This window comes from Telmatherina bonti (genome assembly GCF_933228915.1).
Source record: "Telmatherina bonti genome assembly, chromosome: 17".
In the NCBI taxonomy this organism is placed as follows: Eukaryota; Metazoa; Chordata; class Actinopteri; order Atheriniformes; family Telmatherinidae; genus Telmatherina; species Telmatherina bonti.
This window is the reverse complement of record NC_136615.1, coordinates 18,118,690-18,138,625: the sequence shown is the minus strand read 5'-3', so window position 1 is coordinate 18,138,625 and position 19,936 is coordinate 18,118,690. Positions and strand designations below refer to the sequence as shown.

General features: G+C 37.1%; 1 protein-coding gene across 1 annotated transcript; it reads left to right on the top strand.

The window, feature by feature from the left end:
* Positions 1-2,594: 2,594 nt before the first annotated feature.
* On the top strand, positions 2,595-19,712 carry znf618 (zinc finger protein 618; the record flags this gene model as incomplete). The annotated part of the gene is made up of 14 exons (XM_079257153.1): positions 2,595-2,892; positions 3,487-3,564; positions 4,211-4,255; positions 7,251-7,340; positions 8,876-8,956; positions 11,016-11,105; positions 11,437-11,526; positions 11,696-11,785; positions 14,473-14,550; positions 16,270-16,314; positions 16,782-16,859; positions 17,238-17,396; positions 17,538-18,628; positions 18,887-19,712. The coding sequence occupies 14 exons, from the start codon at positions 2,595-2,597 to the stop codon at positions 19,421-19,423; spliced, it is 2,850 nt and encodes a 949-aa protein (XP_079113279.1). The 3' UTR covers positions 19,424-19,712.
* Positions 19,713-19,936: the final 224 nt, after the last annotated feature.

Genomic DNA, 19,936 nt, shown 5'->3' with positions numbered 1-19,936 from the left:
GTCTGGGCCTCAATTATTGCTTTGGCTGGTTGAACAAAATTAGACTGACAGATATTTGTATGGTGTAATAACACTGGACAATCTGCTTGCTTGTATGTTCTTTAAAACACTATAGTGAAATGATGGTGTTGCTTTGCCATAATTGCAACACATGGACACCAAAAGCTGCAAATTTTACATATGTTGAAATACTGGGCTTTTGGATAAATCTACAAGTATTATTTTGGTACTGAATTTATTTTAGTGCTTAGTCTTTTGAAATCTGTATAACTTGTCGGTGATTCCTCTCACAGTAGACTAGTGTATTAATAATAAATTCCTCGACAGACCAACTCGTTACCAGACTACTGTTCACTTGACAGCCCAGGGTTGGGAAATGAGGGTGGACCCAAATTGCAGTGACCAGCTTGTGCCCAGATCTGTTCCTTTTGGTCTAAATCTTGTCTGTATGTCTTCATTGTTGAACAATGTGTTCGGAGGACCCATCGAAGAAGTCTTTGAATTGAAAATTTGGCTATATACAAAGTTGGCATCTGAAGTGGAGGAAGAGCGCTGGAATGCAATAATGCAACCAGTAGAGGCTGCTGAAGGAGTTGACAGTCTGAGGGCAGGGCAAAAAGAAAGTCATAAAAGTGCTTGCCAGTGTTAGTGATATAAGCAGTTACTGGCTGTGGCTGAAGAGACTGGACACCGTGTGGGCCTCCTAATGACCATATGAAGCCTATATGTAACACACTCCCAAGTCTGATCAACCTGTAGTGGGTCAGCCTCTGACGTGGGGGATCAAAGGGCAAAACGCCCAATGAGCAGAGATGCACAATTGGTTGTGTTTTACTGTTGCTGGCATGTGGTCACTATCCATCTTAACACTTCCAAATTGACATGTCCAACCTAGCAAATGTGACATCTATTTAGCTAACATGCTGTACATCAGGGATTATAACTAGTCTTAGTAAATGTTCCTTTCAGATTAAATACAGTGTGATGTAGCTGATGTGAAATGATTTAGCTGCAGGTAAGGTATTTGAAATGCAAAGCAGCAATAGTTTGTTTCAACATTACTCGGTTCAGGACTGTTTGCTGAGGTTTGTAGGCCATGTGTCATACCCAAAGAAAGTTGAATTTGGGCAATGAAGAAGGTTGTTGTTGCTGTATTGGTGTGCTATTATTAGAATACTAATTTTCCTTCCTCCCATAATATCAGTCATCCTGGCATAACTCTGTTTTGCTTGGTTGCATTTGAGCACATTCTCTTAACAAGTCCTTTTATAGCTATGTGTTGAAGTGGCAAGTTGTATAATTTTGATATTTCTAAAACTGGACTGTTTGGTGCCACAAAGCAGTGGAGTTTATGCCATCAAATGTCAGTGATGAACAGTTAAGCAACACCTTGTTCTTCATGGACAAGAGAACATTGTCTGTCTTTCTTTTTTTGTTTAATCTGATTAACATTGCCACAGATAATTTTTAAGTGTCTCTTGTGCTTGTTGAGCTTTCATCTGTATCTAGATAATGTTGATTGACTGTTATAGTTGGACAGACTGAATTTAGTAAGAATTGTTAACAAGTTGCACTCTTCAATTGGATAATATCTCCACTGCATTTTTTTCCAGGGTTGAAGCAATTATATTTTTCCCCAATAAATCTAACATGCAGTACATCCTGAGAGTTATAGTCTTTCATCGTTGTTACTCGCTTATCATGCCTACACACTGTTAAAGCAATAATACCAGATATGTGGGGCAAATGAGATTATACAACTAAAAAACCACAAGTACATAAATGTATTTCAATGTGCTGCTTCATTCAATATTATCTAAACCAAGAGCAGAAGTGTAAGTCCTAGTATTAGTTTTGAAATCATGCTTAAATCCCATACAATACCAGCCAATAGTTTGGACATATTTTCCTGTTAGATTGTTTAGATTTAATGAGGAAAATGTGTCCTAAGTTTTAATGGGTAGTGTATATTTTGTCATAAAAAAGTGCTGTAATTTTAACACCACAAAAAACAGGTGGTTTTGCAAGCTTGCAAACCAAAGCTCACTTTTCAGTTAACATCATAATCAGTCTGGTTGTTTGGCCCAAATCAGGCTGCATTTGGACACATTAGTACATACAACCGTACTACTGATACAATTAGACCAAACGTTGTTTTAACCAAACCAAACGCTTTAACTGAGGAAGCTAATGATGCCAGCTGTTGAAGAGAAAAAAACTGTTTATACATGAAAGCTGCAAGAGATTTAGAAGTGTTAATTGGTGTAGCGATGTGGTTAATAATAAATAGTGGTATGGAGTATGCTACCTGTATATTAACGCAGGACTTTTCTCTTTTTGGAACCTAGCTTGGAGAAAGAAAACACCAACCAAAAGATTGTCCTCTTTCTGGTTTATAAGACATTCCTTGACAGCATCTCAGCACTTTCATTCATTTTCACCGTATTGTTGATTGAATGATTATCTTTACATGTACCACATAAAACTAATTTATTTTTAATATATTTTTGAAACTTGAGCTGCTGTTTGTTTATTTTTTTGTTGTTTTTTTTTCCCTTCTAATACAGAAGCCCAGGCTCAAAGGAGGTGGAGTCATGAGTGCACAAGAGGCTTCCAATCCTGGAAAGGAGAAAGCAGATGTGAGTGGAAGTGCAGCTACAGATGCCTCAGCAGCGAAGAGTACTAGCCCACCGCCCGTCAATGTAAAGAAAGAACCAGGGACCTCAGAAACAAGCAATGGGAAAGTTGGTGATCCCAACCCTGCAGAGATCTGTGTTGTCATTGGCGGAAATGATGGCGGATCCAGTGGAGGGGGAAACCGTAGAGCTCAGACCGAGGGTATGTTTGCCCTTGGTACGCCTCCTCCAACGAAGAGCACAGACTCGTGCATAGGTGTGTGAATATATATTGACATATACGCTCATTTACAGACACATATTTAAAAGTGACATTTAAAAAGAAAAAAAATCAACTTGTGCCAATTTACAGAAACTGTGTTTCGTTCACATCGATCAATAAATAGCTTTTGTTTGAACTTCTTTCTTAGGACGAAGTAGCTCTTATGAAAACCATTGATAACGTGCAGTTGTGGGTGCATTTTTTTTTAAAATGTAATTTTCCAAACCTGTAAACACAAATGAAATTCTTTTTACTTTGATATTTTGGGATGGCAGCTGAAATCTTAAAGATGGATATCTCAAACCTGGTTGAATAACACCATTCTGCATGGCTAGCAAATGTGACATTAGAAGGAAATGAGAAATATATTTTAGCAATTTGTGTCAACTGTTCCATGAGAGACTTTATGAGATTTTGATCTTTGCTGCTATTCATTTGCAAGCTTAAAATGATGATGATGATGATGGTAGTGATTTAGTTATTAATGTTATAATAACATTGACAAATTACTATTACTAATTACTACTACAAACTACAGACTATCTGCGCTGTGCATGTGTGTTTATAACGTTTTGAATTTGTATGCAGGTTCATACGTATGTGCAGTTTGTGGGAAGAAGTACAAATATTATAACTGCTTTCAGACACATGTGAGAGCACATAGAGGTATGTCTGTTTTGTTTTTTCATTGTTGTTTTGTTTTTTGTTTTTTTTATCCCCACATTTGTTTCCAAAGCAGTTAACAACTAATGGAGAATGTAAATTAACCTAAATGCAATGGTATTTGAATAAATTAATCTCTATATTCAACTGCATATTCCCCAAAAACAATATACCGGTACCATAAATACATTTTTTTCATCATTTGACAAGACAATTTGAGATTGAAGATGGTATCACCACTTATATAACAGCTATGCTGCATTACTTGTTTTTCAGATAAATGTGTAACTTTCCAGTGCCATAATTACTTGTGTGGCTGTCACAGATTTTGGCTGTGAAACGGTGCACTGATACATTTCTGGACTGACCATCTTTTCCAGCCTAGTCTATGTAGCATTTATAATCACCAGACCTAATTAATCAAACCTCAGGATATTTTCTGTTTCATTTTGGCATAAAGTGATTGTGCAACTTAGTGTTTTTATTATTTTGTTTTGTTCTGACTGTATCATTTAAAAATTATTCACTTCCTTAATATTAGTCCTGTTGTGGCCAATAATTGTGCATTGTTTATATATTATTTATTCATTGTCAAAATGATTACTAATGTGATACGCAGGAGTTAAATCTGCATTAATCTTCTCTACAGAGTCAGAGAGCATGGTTGGAGATGGTCTGCCTCAGACGTCCAACAGTAAGTTTTGTTTGTTTTCATTCGAACAAACCAAGCTCTGTTTTCATGTCAGCACAAACTTTTACTGCCTTTCTTGTAAAGATAGTAACCCCAGATTTAACTCAAGACTGTAGGTATGATATGAATACAATTACAATAATATTTATTAACAGTTATATAAGAATATCCTGCTGAAAAAAAGAAATTCAGATACTTGCATATAAGAGGCTGAATATCAGCTGCCAGGAATTGTATTTATCAAGCAACAAAGTGTCACAGGAAAAGTTTGATTATGACTAAAAATACTTCTACCTCAGTAATTTTTGAGTTATTTATAAATTCTCCTACACACTCATCAATGTGCACACTGCTTAAAGGGAGAAGATTCATGGCATAAATGTGCAGTAACAAGGCAGAGGGAATAAAAAAAAAAAGTGCACATCTTTTAGGATAAAACAAGTTTTTTTTGTTATTTTTTTTTCCCCAAACTTTTTTAAGGTACTCGAGCATAATAACCACAAGGTCTGTGACAGTGATAATATATAGCCCAGAGAGGCAGCTTGGCTAAGAAAATACCATTAAATGAAATTCTTATGAGGATGGAAAATGCTGCGAAGCATATTGGGTATATGCTGCTGCATATTTAGACTTTAAGCTCGATGATGTCTGGCATATCAGTTTACAAATGTATTTTTAAATCTAACATGAAGCAGTGTAAGTGGCCCCAAAACGAAAGTGGCAGAAAGTGATAATATAACTGAAGGAAGGATAAATTAAGCAGTTGCCTGAGGATAAAAAAAAAAAAAAAAAACACGGACACATTTCACTGATCAAACTATGCTTAAATCTTTTGTCTAGGCAGGGCAATCCTGTGACGGTATGATACAATGTCGTTGATTTAAAGCTTGTTTAATACCAGATTCAGATTCATAGCACCTTTCTTTTAAAAGTGTGACGAGTCAGGGAGCATTTTTAACAGGACAACATCGCAGCTAGCGTTGTGGAGGAGGACGTTTTGGGAGTAATATTTTAAAGGCTTGAATCATAAGCCTTTTGATACTTATGATTAATGTGGGTGTTGAGACCAGAAACAGCCCTGTGATTTAAAAAATAGAGGATCGGAGAAAAAAAAAAAAAAAAACATATGGTGCCAACAGTGACATTCTTCAGTACAGGAAGTCTGTCGAGCTTTTATAGCAGCACATTTTACTAGATTGACTATTTTTTTTAAAAAAAAAAAAGAAAAAAAAAAGAAAAAAATATGTGAATGAGTTGTCATATATATTTGGCAGCTGATTGTAAACTTGGGTGGCCTCTTTTGTGTGTGCATCGTAAAAAATCCAACCTGGATGGATCATGCATTCATGCGCAGTTATCTTTGCTTTTACAGCTTTGGATTTCCTTCAAATGTATCCTCGCCGTTACCTGGACTGGTGATGTTATTTGAGTTTTGATTATATTGTACCACACAAAGAATCCTTTTGATTTGAGTTGTTTGAAATTAGTTTTAATCATGTTAAATGTCATAAAAATGCTATCATATGTAAATTATTGTAGCCTCAAGGTGTTAAAACTGCAATTACAATCAGGCCTCGTGATAATTACTGCTGTAGTCGTATTTCCAGTTGAGCTCAAAGCTGAGCCTTTTTGGTCTGAAATGTTTTAAACCACCTGTGATGTTATTTGTATACCCCTTCCATCACATTTCTGTGCAGTCATTTACTCTAAAATACATTTATTTAAGAAAAAAAAAATCAATTTTCCTTTTTAACCCAACAGGAGTTGAGACATTTTCAGTCTTAGAATATTCCTACCCACCACTGAATGTTTTATTTTTCCGCTGCTTATTTTCGTGCAGTATTTACATCTTTCAGATGTGTCAGGAAGTCAGTCGAGAATGCAGCTAATTGAATTAACAGCTCCTCTAGAGAAAGGGTTGAAGAAAATGGAGAATTTGTTGCTCCACTGTTAACCAATGAAATATTTGTCACATGGGTGTGTGTGTGTGTGTTTGAGGGGAATGGCGGCCAGACATGATTATAGAGAGAAGAATAAACCTGAGCCTGCCGACGAGAAATTGTTAAATTGATTTTTATCTTGTAGTTGTGTACTGTTCCTTTCATGCAACAGATTACGCTCTGACAGGATCTGACTTTGAGGTGCCAAGAGGCACTGCAGATGTTCTTGTGAACAGACACCTGGCTTCACAACGTTTCCACTGCAACAAAATGAACACAAGCAGAACAAGTCATTTACATCCCTCCTGTGTTTCATGCTGGTAGATTTTTACAAAAGGCTTTGTGAAAGCTGCATCAGTATTAAATATGAAACGCGATGCAATGTTTTGAACGCTTTTTCCTATTTAAACAAAAATAAATATTTTGTTTGATCATTTTATCGCTTTAAAACTGTCATCAACCATGTGTTCAAGGTCACTTAATAAAAAATGCGGATATCTTGCTATTTAATTTTTGCTTACATCTTATAATAAACCAGAAAATTTGCATATTTATAAGTAATTCCGATGAAAAAGCTGCTTTGAATTTACATTTGAATTAAATCTGCATACGTCTATTTTAACCCTTTGTTCTTATGCAAATGCAGAATAATCAAATCACGATCACCTTTTCCTTCATCATTTCATCGTCAGATTAATCTGTTTGATCTTATTTAAACTCCCAGATTGTCTGTATGCATGAAGTGACAGCTTGTCTTCTGTATTTTTTTCTGCTTCAGAAAGGCTAAAAACAGCAGTTTTATAAGCCTTATGAAATTGCTGTGTGTTGAGATTCACTTGAGAACTGTATGCATGGTATCTACACTGTATATGGTTAAGCTGTGCCCACTTGTCTATTTTTTGAGCCGCAAGGCTTCATAGTGATGGGTAATTATTAGACAGCATTTTGCTCTTTTTAATTTATTAGATGGTTAAATATAAGGCCTGCTGATTTTCTTGTCGGCTTCTCTGTATGTGGACCAAATAAAACATCTTTTGTCTATTTGCCTACCTCTGCAGATAGCTTCCGTTACTCCTGTGACATCTGTGGCAAGAAGTATAAATACTACAGTTGCTTCCAGGAGCACCGTGACCTGCACGCCGTTGATGGTAACCAGCATGTTTACAGTTTGTTATGCTGTCTATATCTTTAGCCTTTCAGACCCAAGCTTGAAAGACATTCATTGAACTTTCCGATTTCAATCATTTTATGCCAACTCACTTAAACCTTTATTTAAACAGTTAAAAATGGCTCATTTTGTGGTTCTTTGCAAGGGTTGTGACATCCACAGCTAAACTAAAAGCTGCTTTTGTTGTTTTTGTTTGAAAGTACTATTTAAGCCTCTGTATGTTTAAAACTTTATTTGCTAATTTCACTAAAGAAATTGCACACACAACAAACAAAATGGGGTTTTTGGTGTATTAGTGTCGAGATGTGAAGCCTTTAATATTTGTGTGATTAGTCAACCTGATTTCATTCATAGAACAGGCACAATGCAACTTGGAATTAAATATAATATTGTATACTAGATAATGTAATTTGTTCCAAATCCGAATATTACCAGTAGATATCTTAATTTGTTCTCGTTGACCCTATTTTTAACAATCAATAAAGCAAGTGTACCTAAACAGGTTGGGACAGATTATTGCAGGGTACATTGTATCATAGCCAGAAGAATTTCACAATTTGTTGAGCAGTTTGTTGTGAAAGTAATGTCATGGAGATTCGTCTGATTGGAAACGGCACAGAGGAACAATTAGTTTGCTACAGACTGGAAATTTTACACTGTATCCATAATAATTTTTATAGCCTTTTTAGCCTCAACTGAGTTTTGGTTTTAATTATCACACATAATTAAACAAAATGTAAGTTTTACAAATGATTAAATGACGAAGAAGCAACATATGTAAAATATGACAGGGCTATAGTTAATGCTTCACAGAATCAAAAATTGTTTTGTACTGAAACTAAGAAATATTTATTACTGTTTAATTATTTAGAAATGCAAATACATTTTATGATCCATGGTGAATTCATTATTGTCAGGGTTACAACCTAATTAAGTCAAACAAAAAAAAAAGTGTAAAGTGAAAATCCAGTTTTGAGGTTTAACAAAAAAAAAAAAAAAAAAAAAAGATAACTAAAAAAGCATTTAGAACAAAAGAACTTTGGGGTTTTCCAGTTTCATGAATCTCTTTCTGCAGCAGTTGTAAAACATAAAAAAAATAAAAAGCAGTGAACTGAGACATGAAAACATCTGGCAAGAGAGCATACAACAAGAAGGCGCTGTTTAATCCATCTTTATAGAATTAGTAGCATTTAAGATCGGCAAGTACAGCTAATGTTTCCAGAAACGATGTTTAACTTTAGTGGCATCTCGAGTGTTTTGTTACTTGACTGCACTGTAAAAACGTGCTTCTCTCCAATCTCGTTGTACTCAGTTGAATGACAATAAACTGCATTCTGATTATGGTTGTTCTGAAAAAACTTTATTTACCTTGAAATCATTTTAAGTTTAAAGCCTGTACATGAGCTACGTGCAAGACCAAACATTAGACAACTAACTAAAAATTAAATAGGTAAATATTTACATTGTTGATGCTTAAAACAAGTAGATTTATTCTAAACCTCTGCTCTCTTTCAGATCCATATGAACAGGTAGTGTTGCCTGTGGATGGCCTTAAGGAGGAAGAGCCAGTTGAACCCTATCAAAAAATTGGACCAAGTAAGAATGTTTTGTGCACTTTCTTTTGTTTAAATTTGGGTGTCACATTATTCAAAATTAGTGGCTTTTCATACCTTGGTTTCAAATGGAATAATGAGACTAAAAACAATAAAATTGTTAAATTCAATGAAGGTTTTCAAATCCTGAATACTGTCTAGATCTGTACTCATAACCTCATTGAGTATAACTGAAGGAATGCCACTTAGCATTAATGCATCATATTTATGATTTATCTTCCTATAATCAACTTTAGGTTTAAAATAGTGGTCACACATGTGGGACTTGTCATTAAAAGAAAAACATAAATGTTTATATTAATCTAAACATCTAAATTAATTGTGCTCCTTTGCAATTGATCAGTTGCAACATCTTAAATTTTGGTTTAAGAACTGATAAGCTTCACTTATCATGCAATCTATTACATGCCAACACAAGCAGATCTCCTATCATGTAAAGGGGTGGTATAACATCGAGCAATGAGCTGACAACAATCAGTCTTAAATCTGCCATTTCAGGGTTTCAGCCTGTGGTAACAAGGAGGATGCAGGCAAGTAGAGTTGGCAATGTTGGGTCAATAATATATAAAACCAGAATAGTTAGTGGAACAAAGTTCTCTTTATTTCAGCCTGTTTCTTTTATTTAACCATAATCTGCAACAACACTAATGTAATACAAATAATAAGAATTGTGTTATTTGTCAGCTATACACAAGTGTTATAAAATCTGGTAGCTGACAATCCTCATCCTCAGGCTATTTTAGTGTGTTTTTTTTTGTTTGTTTCTTTTTGCCTTGTATTTGATATTACAGTCACAAAAACCTAATACTAATAATGGAGTTACCATGGAAATCTATAATATTTGATGATTTTGTATTTGTGCATTTTTGCCAGTTTTATTGGTTTTCTCCTGTTGATGCTGGATCTGAATAAACAGGCTGTCTGTGGTGGTCACAGAAAATAACTTGTTCAACCAATAAAACAGATGCAGGCTAATGTTGTTTATTGTGGGAGATTTGCCTCATATATACATATATATATATATATATATAGATATAGATATATATATATATATAGATATAGATATATATATATATATATATATATAGATAGATATATAGATAGATATATAGATATAGATAGATAGATAGATATATAGATATATATAGATAGATAGATAGATAGATATATAGATATATATAGATAGATAGATAGATATATAGATATATATATATATACATGTATATATATTGATATATATATACACAGTTTTTTATAAAACACACACGATTTGACTGGTGGAAAGTTTAGAAAAGCTTAATTTTCCAAATAGCAGACTTGCAAGAGGGATCAGCCGATCAAATTTAGATATTGTTCATATGACTTTCAGAACCGTTCCAAACATAAGGCTCCTCTGTTGCCGACTATCAGTATTTTGCCTTATGTATTCTCTCTTTAAGGCTTTTGTTTAAGCTGATAATGTTATATTTTTTTATTTAAAGCTTTTTTTTAATGAGATATTTATTCTCATCAGTTGAGTATTCATTCAGTTTTATCTGCAGTAGAAGAATGATGAATAAACAAATAGATGCCTGTTCATCTGTTTACTGCAACTTGTGATTTAAGCAGAAGAAAATCCAAGCATCACTTTTCAAACTTGTTGTACAAGTTAACATATTGCACATGTCAGAGCTCTGCTCTGTGTAACAACCGAATCGAGTAATAATGCAATAGCCAATCAGCAAGTGGTGTCTTTAACACAGACTAAGTTAAAAAAAATTGTTGCTCACCAAACCACATGTGTGGGTTATGGATATTATTAGCTCTGAGATTAAAGGTCATTTAAAGATGTCCTCAAGCAGTGACATCAAAACACCAAAATGAAGACTTGTTATAGCAGAACAACATTATAAAAACTGCTCTTCCGTTGTTCCGTTTGTTGCTTCACTGACATTTGAGACAGTTGGAGTGTCCAGTTGAAAGTATTCAACCCAGTTTGCAATTATTGGTTTTTAATCACTGGAAAGGTTTGAGAACATGAGTCCAAAAGTCCTCTTTCGCAGGGGTAAAAGCACACACCCACCTCCACAGGGACCGCGGGTTCGTCCGACAGCAGCTTGTGTCCCTTCAGAGACAGTTGGAGGTGTTTGCAGGTGGGAAGCCTGCTCTTTGTTACTGCACTAATGATTCCTGCTGATTTGGTGAATGGTTAGATCCTCCACACACGATCCAGTACAAAAGCTAAACCTAAATTCAGATGGGAAAACAATCAGAATCACCACCTCACTCTTTTCCTCTGTTTGGACCTCTTGCTTTCTACTTCCCCTTGTAGACATGGGGTATAATTAACAAACAATTTTACATTGCTTTTTAAATGACAACTAATCCAAAAGAGCTTCATTTGATCTGACTTGAAACTTGTTTTATCACTAAAATGGATTATAAATATAACAAAGGATTGTTTATGTGTATTCTTGTCTCTAGAAACTGGGAGCTATGTTTGTGAGTTCTGTGGGAAGCAGTACAAGTATTTCAATCCGTACCAGGAACATGTTGCTCTTCACACACCGATGGGTGAGTCTGACTGTTTGCTGTTCTTCAAGTAAGAAACAGATTCCTTCTTTTAATGGCTTTTTATTTGTGCATAAGCAACCCATTGCAATCATGTTTTATGAGTTACCGTACCAATTTCATTCTGTTGCTCTTAAAGTGCACGTCTGACTGAGATTCTCTTTCAATGTAGGCTCATTTGACATAAAGGCATCACGGGTACAGGAATGTGGTAGTGTGGACATGAGTAAATACGGCCACAGCCAAGCTGCTAAACTAAAAAGTAAGTAAGACTCTATTCTGCATTTTGAGACAATGTGACTGTTGAATCTGGAAATTTGAACCCTGAAACACATTTATGCTACTTGTAGTTTTCTGGCTGAAGTGTGTTTATTAGAAATCTTCTTCTCTTTTGTTTTATCAGAATTTCACATAAAATTGCATAAACACAAAATTACAACCTCTCAGATGCTACTGGGGGTGGGAAAATCGAATCGAAAAATCATATGTCGGGATTTTTTTGCTTCACAATTTTAAAATCAGTTGTTTTTTTTTTTGTTTTTTTAATATATATACATTATACATTTTTGGTTATTTTTGCTTTTATTGATCTTTTTACTTCTTGGGCATTATAGCAGCAGAATGATGGTCTGATTACTGTGCTGTTTTCTTAATGGAAATCAAGAAAAATAATGAGCAAAAAAAGTTTTGTACTTTTTCTTTGTTTTTAATCTACAAAGATCAGCAATATTGAAGAATTGTGAGAATCGCAATTTAAATTGAATCGACACCCAAAAAATCAGAATTGAATTGGGACAAAAGCATATAGTCACAGCCCTAGATGCTACGATGTAGCACAGAGTTTCTTTTACAACGCTTAATGCTAACACCTGTGAAAAACTGAAATGAAAGGGACCTTTATTTTTGTATTCAAGTTTTGAATATGAAAGAAAGTAGAGGAGACTGATCCAATATTAGTATCTTGTTTCTATGTTAACATCAGGTCAGGTGTTGGGACTGAATTCTCCATTCCACCTCAGTAATCTGGAGGGGAAGTGTTTGCGCTCTTGTGTTTACAAATGATAAGTATCCGACAGGTTTTAGCCTAACAAAATATGTCGACACAGAATTGGGTTATAAAATATTTCCAGAACTTGTGTACATAAATAGTTATATATAATGTAGTCTTTCACTCTGTTTCTAGTTTATATACAGCAATTTTTGAACACTTCTGGCACATGTGATTAGGAATGAGTTGCATTTGCTAATGTTGAACGTCACTCATTTTTTTGGATATATTTCAGTCTAGAAACAAAACTGCAGCAATTTGAAATAAGTGTACAGCCAAGGTATCCAGATAAGAAGGGAAGAGAAGATCAGACTGCAGCAGACACTCGCTGAAGCGTTCCAGCACAGCAATAAACTTCTAGCAGACAAAGTGAAAACTGAAGGGATTAACTCAGAGAAAAGTTGCTTCAGTGCATCATTCTAGTCAGGCAGCTTCTATCCTTCAATGATACTTCTGGAAAAGCCAACTTTCTGAAATGCTGCAATCCTGCGTGACAATGCGACTCAGATGAAGAACCTGAAGGAGGATGTGGGAATCTCCAGCTTGGCTTGTTTTGCAGATACACTTCAGCTTTGCTGAGCATGACGAGCCTCTTTCACAGTGCAGCGTCAGCGATGCTTTGACGTAAAACTGAGGAGCATTTTAAACATTCGCAACTAACGCAGTCCAGTTTGTAGCACCTTTGAATTGGAACTAAAAGCTCTTTCAAATCTGCTACATGAAGACGTTCCAACCAGGTTGAACAGTAGATTCTTTCATCAGAAGTCCTTCCCAGCAGAAACGAGTTATTTGAGTTATCTTTAAAAGAGCAAGTCTCTCAGTCACTTTTTTTTTTTTTCCATGGAAGTAAAGCCAGTTGCCTAAATTTGGTGTTGGGTTTTCTGGATTTTAGGGGCATTAGCATCGTCCATTTAAGTGCAAGGGTGTAATGGAAATACTTACAACCATCTCTCACAGCAGCTGTTGCCCTGTTAAACCGAGCTTATGTGAAATGATTCAGAAAGTCTCTCCAAGGTTCTGTGTTGCAATCATGTCTGCTTGAACAAAGCATCACTGGTGAATCGTTACCTTCACCAGTGATTTGTTTTGTTTTTGTCTGCATTTATCTGTTAGTTGGCAACTTTGCAAAAACTACTAGGTGGATTTTGTTTTTTTTTTCTGATTCTTGGTTTAACTTGGATTCCATTCAATTTTGGGAGTGATCTGGAAGAAACTGTGGACACAGGAGTCTTTTAAAAGGATCCTTCACAATATACTGGCGGAAATGAGGTGCTAAGCAGAGATCTGCGTTAGCAAACAGTGTTTCTAGTTATTATGTAGGATAGTTATTTTTTTTCTTGGTTAATTTCAACTGTCCAAAAGCAATTAATCACATTATTATGTTTTAACTTTACCAGACGCTTATTTTTCATAAATGTTCTATTTTCCACTAAGATTAATAAATTCAGGAAGTAAAATGAAATACATAGAAATAAATGACATGAAGGCAACCGTCACCATTTCTCAGTTGTCAAAAATGATTGATTTTTATCCTAAATAGGAACGCAAATGCATTTTGTTGCTCTTGACCCTCCACCCCCACTCCCTCATCTTTCTACTAAGAAACACTCTGCCTATTTAAAGCATGCAGCATACTTGTCTTAGAAGTGGGTCAAAAAAATTGAGTGAAAAGGAGGAATTAAAACCATGTTTAAATCTTATAGGAACACTTTGATTCCTTATTTACGGCTGGTGGCGGGATTGATTTGCATGATGCAAACCAATAATAAGTGGGATTTGAATGGAATTTCTTGTGCTTCAGCTTAATCTTTGCATGTGTGTTTGGTGCTTAAATTTGAATATTATGCTCATTATTTAATGGAGGCATGTCACTCATTGTTCCTCCTGTTTTTCCCTTGCAGATACTCCATTCAGGCGGAAACTGGAGAATGCCATTCAGTCCAGTCTGGTTGACACAAACAGTTCGCAGAATTCAAGTGGTATGCACTGAGTCACTTGTTCTGTCGATCTGTGCCTATCTGTGTGGAAATGTTTTATTGCTGGAAAGTATTTTTAGTTCTTGTACAAAACAGGTATATGTAAGTGTCAGTATAGATAGAAACGGCCTTTCAGCAGATATTGTTTTGCTACTTATGCACTGAGCTGAAAAAAGGGATGGAGAGCAGTGGGGATAGGTTTATGTGACCTACCTTGCATCAGTTGTTACTATATAAAACCCAATTTTGAATGGCCTGTTGTTATTTTTCCTCCACATTCAGACTATGAAAATGGAGAACTTGTATAAGTTGTGTTTGGCTTTCATAACAACTAACCAGAGATTTTAAAAGACAAACTTGTGCAACCTTGTTACCAAAACCTTGGTATGTTCTGGGACTGCCAATCAAAACGGCTTGCAACCAAATTCATGCAATCCATAAGTCTGTTCTTGCTCAAAAAGTAAATGGCAAAAAAGGCTGAGATGGAGAATTTTTATTTTTGTTTGTTTCAAATTAGATGCAAGCCAAAACAGACTGGTTGACCTGATTGTTTTTCCCTCTCCATTGCAGTTCCTCTTCTTTTAATAACAGTAGTGTTGGTGAGCTAAACACCAACTGGCAGGATTTAGAAATGAAAATATTGTCTTTTCTTACTTTAATATTTCATCTTGTGGCTTTCTATTTCAATTCCCAAATCTGCTGCTTGGGTGATGGATCTAAACTTTGTTTGTGGTAGTTTAGCACAAATTTAATGATATAATCTTTGTTGTAATTCATACAAACTGAGCAAAAAGGATAAGTTTCAGTTCAGATATGTGGAAAAAAGAGGGGAAAAAATCTTGTGCCTTTTTACTGTGAGGTTGCTTTGCTGCTTCTCCTACTGAAGACATTCATATGATAAAAGCACTGATGAAATCATAAAATAAGGAATGCTTTCCATTTTCATTTTTAAAATGTTTTTTATTATTTAGAAGCGTTTTTTTAAATAAACAAAAAAAAAATGGCAGCATAGAAAGGACTGGCAGCCCAGCCAGCTCGTAAACAGGACCCCGTACCCCCTGGAGTTTGAGTAGAAAAATCCCAAGACATAAGTAGCAAAAATAAAAGAAAATTTTTGGAATACTCTTGAGTTTGCTAAAATACAAAAAGTGAGCCAAAAAAAAATCCCAAGCAGTAGTTTCTTATTTTAATTGATCAGGAAAGAACACATATAATAACGTTTATTTTCAGTCAGGAGGTTTTGACTCTTTTCAGTGTATAAAAAAAAAAAAAAAAAACCTGCAATGATCTCAACAACAATGAAAAACCACAATTTGGCCCCTTTCTGATGTAGATCAAAGTCAGAAGAATTACTGAACCATATGTGTTTCAGAGCTAAAAATAAGTGATGGTTTGAATTGTTTTACTAATTCGAGGAGGTTTTTATTCACTACTGGGTTTAAAAGGCCTTTACCTGGTTATACAAATACCAGTCCTGATAACGTTAAAGTAGTGATGGTGAAGCTGAAACAAGATCCTGTGGCATTTGAGATGAAGACATGGTGATTAGCATGCACTTAGTTATATTATTTCAAGCTCCTGTTTATAAATAAAAGCACTTTGAATTTTTTCTTGCACAATTAAAAAGGAATTTAAAATGCACTGATTTCACAGGAGAAAGTGATGCAGAATGGCCTACGGCTGTGTGAAGTGTTAAATTCTTCCCTGTCCTCTTGTCAACAGGAACTCCAAGCCCTCTGGTGGCCACCACCTTCTCTACAGCACAGAGTAAGTCCATGTCTAAAAGAAAAAAAAATATATGTAGGTTGCCTTTTTCTTTCTCACGTGTTTTCCAGTGTGCTTTTCTGTTTCTGTCATGTTAAGTATCAGCTCATCACACTGTTGTAAGGTTTTATGTAAGGTTTTCCTTCACGAGATTGGAAGTGGGGATTGGGGTAACTGCACTGCACGTACCTTAAACTCACAGGGCTCAATTTCAGTTTCAACAAGTTCAGCAAAATGTCCACAAACTCAAAACCCTTACTGGTTTTAGATATGCTGTTTATAATTTAAATATCTTAAAGCTCAAAAATCCCAAACTACCACATCTTTATGGGACTGACTTTAAGAACTGCTGTATTTAGCAGCGATGCAACACACACTGGACAATAGCTGCCAGGTGGACAGATGCACAGTATAATATTATTGCCTTTGACAAAGAGCCAACAGTCTTCTGGGCCTTGTGATTCTTTTAGAGCCCTACACTTGTGGTGCCTGTGGCATCCAGTTCCAGTTCTACAACAACCTGCTGGAACACATGCAGTCGCACGCTGGTGAGTCCACAACCACTAATACATGTTTAGCAGAACATAGAAACAAATGTAAAATGTGAACACACCCTCAGTGGCTGAAATGCATGTGGAAATCTCAGTGAGTACAAATCACCTTATTTGCTTATTGAGGTGTTTGTATTAAGTCGTATACAATAATACTATTCAGTACCAAGGAAAATTATTAGGGTTGTTGCAGATCTGGATCTGAGTTGCTGGATATTCTCTTAATCTCATTGCCAAACATTTTCTGCACACTTTTCTGTTTTATGTCGCTTGTGTTTGAGACAGTCAATTTTTTTTCTTTTCTTGTCATGTCATTTCCTACAATGGAATTCCTAATATGCATTATTTCCAATGCCATTGTCCCTCTCTCTTCAGCTGATAATGAGAACAACACCAAAGGAGACTCTCCCAAAACCTCTTCAGCTTCTGGTCCTCAGGAACAGCTATGGAGAGGTTCCCAGGCTCAGGCCCTTCCCTCAGTTAAACTACAAATACAGCCTCAAAGCATCTCCCAGAGAAACCATACCCTCAGCCGTAAGTACCAAAACACCATTAAACCTTTTGGTTTTTTGGCGCAGCAATGCTAATGCGTCGTGCTTCCAGCCCATTTTGACAATGAATATCAAAGCATTTGAATATGAGCTCTAATTTTCTTTCTGCTGTCTGTCCTGCCAGAGAATAATGGACTTCCAGAGAAAGAGCGACAGCAGGTTGCCGAGCGCTTATTACGGGTAATGTGCTCAGATCTGAACATGCTAAATGTGCTCAACAGCAAGGACTTCCTGAAGTTAGCCCAGACGCTAGTGGATACAGGTGCTCGTCACGGTGCTTACTCCACCCGTGACGCTCTTGGAAACATGAGTGCCTTGGCGCTGCGCCAGCTGCCCCGCATGTACAACCAAGTGAAAGTCAAGGTCACGTGTGCTCTGGGCTCAAATGCTTCTCTTGGCATTGCTGTCACATGCCACTCCCAAGCATCTGGTCCAGATGCTTGCTACGTTCTCACAGCCTACCAGGTGGAGGGGTCCAGACTGAAACGCTATGTGCTCGGCGTACGGGAAGCCGAGCTGAGGGAGGGGCCTGAACAGGTTCACCACTGGGTGCAGAATGTGCTGTCGGAGTTCGTCATGTCGGACATCCGTACCGTTTATGTCTCAGAGCCACGAGCGTGGGGAGCTGGATTTGGAGGATCGTCACTAGGAGGTAGCAGCCGCGGGAGGATATGCTTGAGATGCGCCGGGTGTTCGCTTGGCGCAGTTGTTCAGGCCGTTCTCGGGAAACGCAGCCTTCAGGCTCGAGGACTTCACGAGTTAGCCGAACTTCTCTCAACGTGCAGAGATATCGCCTCCTCGACCACGCTGGCTCTTCGTGAGGAACAGGGCTTCAATACGTCCACAAGCACAACAGAAGAGGTCACCCCTGCACAGTGCCCCACACCCCCTTGCTGGGAACGTATGGCTGAAGCACTCCTGCAGGTCCACGCCCACTTTGAACACATTTGCGAGGCTTACGGTCGCAGTAAATCCACAGCTCCACTTCTCCAGGGTCTGAACAAACATCTGCTGAGCACACTGGCATGTCTGCTAGCACCTCTCCGCCTGGCAGCTCTGGAGCTGAGCAGCCAGAGGAGACCAACCTTACAGCAAGTCCTCCCCGTCTACCTGCGCTTGGAGAAGTTCTTCACATCTAAAGCTGGGGAAGCTGGAACCGGTACAGCTAGCAAACTCTGCCACTATTTCCTTGAAGCCCTCAAGGAAAATTTCAAGGTATTAAAGAAGCATTTCTTAGTTTTTCAATTATTTTGCTTGACAAGTTTTACTTACATTATTAAAATGTCAGAACTGGATATTTGTTAATCAAATCAAAGATTCTTTATTCACCCCCAAGGGGAAATTGAAAGAGATATAAACACCTCCACAAGTTTTTTTTGTTTTTGTTTTTTTTTTTTATTCAAATGAATCAAATGAAGTGTTAAAATGGTTGTAAAAACTATTTAACACTGACAGTTTTTCCTATTTCTTCAGGTTGAAAGAGCGCATCAGGTAGCCATGATCCTTGACCCACAGCTCAAGCTGCGTTCAGTACCGGCCTATCAGCACGAAGACATCATCTCCCGTGCTTGTGAAATGGCTGCTGAAACCAGGGATGGAGGTATGAGCGGTGGTGGAGGTTCAAGCGGAGACGATCGGGACACTGATGGCCCACCCACCCCTAAAATAAGCCGTGTAGAGGGAAGTGTAAACAGCAGCACCTTGAGAGGCACATGCCCAGTGTCTGGTAATGATGACGGCCAGGGTCAAGTTAGACAGGAGATCTTTCAATACCTGGCCGAACCTCTACTTCAAGGTACACCAGATCTCTTCCAGTACTGGAGCTCGGCCGTTTCTGAGAAGTTCCCCAGGCTTGCTCGCTTGGCACTGTGGCTGCTTGCGGTTCCTGCTGTGGGCATACGCAGTGAGTGTGTGACTGTGTGTGAGCAGAGCCTGGCCATGAAGAGGAGGCAGCAGGTCACCGCTGAGGAGATGAACAAACTCATTTTCCTTCGCTCTAACATGGGATAAACGAAAAACCCTACAAACCCCTAATGAACCAAACCTTCACCTCCCACCAATGACTGAAGACTTATTTATATACTGTAGGTTTAGACCAACTGTAAACATAAATGTAAGAAAACTGAGTACTTCTCAATGCAGATATTTACAGAAAAGCTTACATTTCAAAGGTTGCAAACATCCATAGAAACAATACAACTTGTTTGATATTTTGTATTGAGACAGAGCTGTTGTAAAGTACAGTAGACGAAGCAGGGGGGTGGAAAGGTGAATCTCTAAGGAAACGACTGGTATGCTGCCCTTGGTTTGGGATGCACATGTAAGCAGGAAGAGTTTAATTCTGTCTCAGCCAGTGATCTGAATTACTCTGGCCTCATACTTTAATTGCTGAAAGGCTATGATGCTGTTACTCTCCCTGGTTAGCAACAATTTTCAGGTAATATCCACATTCACTGCTTGAATCTGCTGTCCACACCTCTAAAACCAAACCTAGATCATCGTCGTTGTCAAAGGGAGACCAAG